Consider the following 4274-nt stretch of genomic DNA (forward strand, 5'->3'; position numbering starts at 1 on the left):
CGTCTAAGGTCTCTCCATTCATAGTTATGTTTGTATTGATGTTGTTTGGGCTATTGGCCATTACTTAAGACTTTGCTGTACTCAATTTAATGCCATACGCCTCTGCTCTGTCCACCAGTCTGTTGGTGAGGTCCTGTATTTCTCTGTTGGTGCCTCCCATGAGGTCGATATCGTCCGCGAATCGAAAATTGCTGACGGGTCTACCACCAATTGAGATTGAAGTATGGTGGTTCTGCAGTGTTTCCTGCATGATCTTCTCCAGGAGCAAATTGAATAAGACAGGAGAGAGTAAACAGCCCTGCCTCACGCCAACTGTTGTCTTGAAGAACTCTCTCAACTGGCCGTTCAAAAGCACTGCACTACTAGAGTTGGCACAGAGAGCCTAAATAACCTGCACCAGTTGTTCGTCAATGCCCAAATCTCTCATGATCTTCCATAAGCCATCGTGCCACACTCTATCGAAAGCCTTTTTGAAGTCGATAAAATTGTGGAAGAGGTCTCGCTGGTGCTGTAAATACTTTTCGATCAGCACTCTGCAGTTATAGATCTGTTCCACTGTGCTCCGGCCAGCTCTGAATCATGCCTGTTCTTCTGTCAACAGCTCATCCGCTTTGATAGTCAGTCGGTTGAGGATAACTCTGAGCATTATTATACCTTGCTGGGTGGCTAATGATGCTTATGGTCCTGTGATTTTGACACTGCCCTTCTTTTGAAGTGGAATGATCAGGGACTGGGTCCATTCTCTTGGCCATTTTTTCTCCTCCCATATCTTCTGACATAGTGCTGTAAGGGCCTTGACTGTGGCTTCTCCTCCGCACTTTAAGAGCTCAGTGGGGACGTTATCCACTACCGGAGACTTCACTGGTTTCAAACTGAGGATTGCCTTTTTCACCTCATCCTTTATTACAGAGGGCCCATCTTCCTCATCATCTTTGATCTGTATGTCTGCCTGTATACTGGTGTCTAGCTGAAGCGTATTATTGTAGAGGTCACTACAGTACTCAGTCCATCTTTTCAAGATTTCTTCGCTGTTTGTCAGGAGGTTACCATCTTTATCATCTATGACAGGAGACTTTGGCTGGCTGGTTTTGGTCAGGGTCTTAAGAGTGTTGTAAGCCTCCTTGATGTTTCCTGCAGTCAGTCCTTTGTCTATGACTTTGCACTGGGCTTCAATCCAGTTCTCCTTGGCAGCTTTCATTTTCTTGCCGACCTCCCTATTCATCTCACGCTATCCTTGCTTCATCACTGGTGTGTTTTGCATGCCTAAGCTCTTGCCTCTTGTCACAGAGGTCGAGCACTTCCGTCGTGATCCAAAGTTTGAATCTCTCTTGCTGCTTCCCCACTACTGGTTGTGCACTTGACCATTTGGTGAGTGCCAGACTACAGTTCTGGACCATTTGTGGGGGTGCAGAGTGTTGGCCAGGGTAAGGCAGTGACTTTTGGCATATTTCAGTAGCCTGAGACCTCTGTCATGTCCAATGCCAAATCTCCCGACTGTCCCTGCCCAGTTCTCATATGCATCTGGGCCTACCTTGGCATTCCAGTCTCCCTGAACTATCATGAGGTCGTTCTTTTGGACTTTTGCTATTGTGTCCTCCAGCTGGTCATAGAACTCCTCAACTTCCTCATCATCATGCCTTGAAGTTGGGGCATAGGCCTAGATAATGGTCAATTTGTGTGGTCTGCCAGAGATGAGAATGGAGAACAGCCTGCTGGAGATTGGGATGCAGCAGATGACACTGCTAGAAATTTCTTTCCTAACAATAAATGCCACGCCGTGTTGGTGCTTCTTCTCATCCCCAGAAGAACCAGATCTTGTGTCCTTCATCTGTGCAGGTTTCACCAAAGCCAGTCCGCCTGACCTCGCATAGTCCAACAATGTCCCAACGGTAGCCATCGAGCTCATGGGTCAGCTCATGGATCTTCCCGCAGGCGTGCAGAGTTCGGACATTCCACGTTCCGACAGTTATGCCCTTTGTTGGCAGCTTGATGGTGTTTTTCACTCCAGTAGTCAACTTATCACGCCCACCCTTGAGTGAGTCAGCGGGACGCGTAGTCGTTAATCCGGGCCCCGACCGATCCGGCATGTTGGTACTTTGCTTCTTCTTCCTTATGTCCTTTCAGTGGGCTTAAGATAGCTTGATTGTGTACACTTGGCCGTTGAGTTCTCTCTGGGGATCCTTCTCCGCCCTGGCCGTTGGCTACTGTCGCTGCTCATCCGCCCTGTGGTGCAGTGTAAGACCCCACCCCTCACGTGGTTTAGCCCGCCAGCTGAACTGGTTAACCGGGCGTATCAGGACAACTCCCCCAGAGGACTACTCCTCCGGGTACTACTCCTCCGGGTACTACCACCTGACAACTCCTCCGGAGGACCGCTCTCCCGGGGGACGTCTCCCCCGCAGGCATTTTTTTTTAAAGACGGCACAGATTGGGGCATGCCTCGTATTAAACCTATGGGAAACACGTTGGAATAGGGTTAGGGTTTAGGGTTAGGGTTAGGTTTAGGATTAGGGTTAGGGTTAGGGTTAGGGTTAGGGTTTGATGGTTAGGGTTAGAGCTAGGGTTAGGGTTAGGGTCGCCAATCTGTGCCGTCTAAAAAAAAGAACACGCCCCCCGCAGACCACTCTCCGGGAGGACCACCCCCCCCCCCCAGGACTACTCCCCTGGAGGGCTACTCCCCCGGAGGACTACTCCCCCAGAGGAATACTCCCCTGGATGGCTACTCCCCCGGAAAACCACTCCCCCAGAGGACCACTCCCCTGGAGGACTACTCTCCCGGAGGATTACTTCCCCCGGAGGACCACCCCCGGAGGACCACTCTCCTGAAGGACCACTCTCCCGGAGGACAACTCCCACCTGACAACTGCCCTGTTGATGTCTCCCGGGGAAAATCCTATACTGACCAGAAATTTTTTGTCCTTGAAATTAAAACTCCATTCATCTGTGGTTCTAAGACTGCGGAGATCTACTCCCCCGGAGGACGTGTTCCCCGGAGGACTACTTCTCCGGAGGACTGCATCAGCTTCAAACATAGTCAAGAAATCATCGATCATATATAGAATAAATGTTTATCACCATCACTGGCGCTGAAGAGCATGTAGTGGAGCGGAGTGTAAAAGGAAACCTCCAGATGATTTTCAGACTTTAACTGTTGAACAACTATAAACTAGTTATACTGAGCACAGAGTTTCAGAGTTTATAATGATTGGGATGAGGAATAAGAAAGTTTTCAAAATTTACTATAAATTGCAATAAACAATTAAGGATGATGACAAGGGCAGCCGAACCATAAGAATGCGTGAGTTGGGGCTCAAGGAAGCAGAACAAAAGAAGAAGGCTTGCATAGATTTTGGTTCTAGGACTGCTCTCCCGGAGGACAAGTCGCCCGAGGACTACTCCCACTTGACAACTCCCCCGGAAGACGTCTCCCCCGGAGGACTACTCCCCCGGAGGACTACTCCCCCGGAGGACTACTCCTTCGGAAGACTGTTCCCCCGGAGGACTGTTCACCCGGAGGACTACTCCCCCGGAAAACTACTCCCCCGGAAAACTACTCCCCCGAAGGAATACTCCCCCGGAGGACCGCTCCTCCCGGACGACAACTCCCCGAGTGACCAATCCCCTGGTTGACCACCCCAACCACTTTTCATGAAAGAACTCGTTTCTAATTCCTGTTGACGCTGATCTTTCAAGAGTGACAGAGTTAACTTTAAGTTTGTGTGAGCGTAGCTTAATTCATCTAAACACTAAACAAAAAGTAAGTTCCCCCTAAAACAAACATCAATATTTTATGAATCAGGAACCTTTGAGGAAATCTGAATACAGGATCATGTAGCTGTAGTTCTCGACTACCTTTCATGTGAAATTCAGTGGATATCACCGGGTCACGCTTGAGTGAGCATGACTTAAAGTCAAAATGGTCACTTTTTGAAGTTCACAAGCCCAATTTTGCAACTTTGATTTGGTGATATCGGAATAAATTTCAATTTTCCAGGATAAAAAGGCATGCAACGTATAATTTATGTGCTTCTTATCGTACCATGTGACTTCTGCACAAAATTTCACGGTTGAGTGAACACGGGGTGAAAATAACCAAAATGGCCGATTTGACACGTTTCTCGTGGTAATTTCTATCAATCGAGATTGAATTCGGGTGTTGAACAGTTTTTACACACAATTCACGTAATTTCACGGTTGAATGAGCACATTAAAAACAAAGAGAAATAACCATTTAAATTGTGCAGTAAGAATTGCGATAATTTTGCGCACTGAAA

At 48.0% G+C, this 4274-nt stretch overlaps 1 protein-coding gene across 1 annotated transcript; it reads right to left on the bottom strand.

Annotated features, from left to right (window-relative positions):
* Nucleotides 1–676: 676 nt before the first annotated feature.
* Nucleotides 677–1222, bottom strand: LOC139713739 (uncharacterized). Its single transcript, XM_071625443.1, has one exon. The coding sequence runs from the start codon at nt 1220–1222 to the stop codon at nt 677–679; it is 546 nt and encodes a 181-aa protein (XP_071481544.1).
* Nucleotides 1223–4274: the final 3052 nt, after the last annotated feature.

Source organism: Diadema antillarum, unplaced genomic scaffold (assembly GCF_040938485.1).
Source record: "Diadema antillarum isolate AM-2024a unplaced genomic scaffold, OU_Dant_1.0 seq00002046_RagTag, whole genome shotgun sequence".
Taxonomy (NCBI): Eukaryota; Metazoa; Echinodermata; class Echinoidea; order Diadematoida; family Diadematidae; genus Diadema; species Diadema antillarum.

What these genes read in the sequence shown, in the direction of transcription:
- LOC139713739 (XM_071625443.1), bottom strand. Translation starts at nt 1,222, where the DNA reads ATGAATAGGGAGGTCGGCAAGAAAATGAAAGCTGCCAAGGAGAACTGG.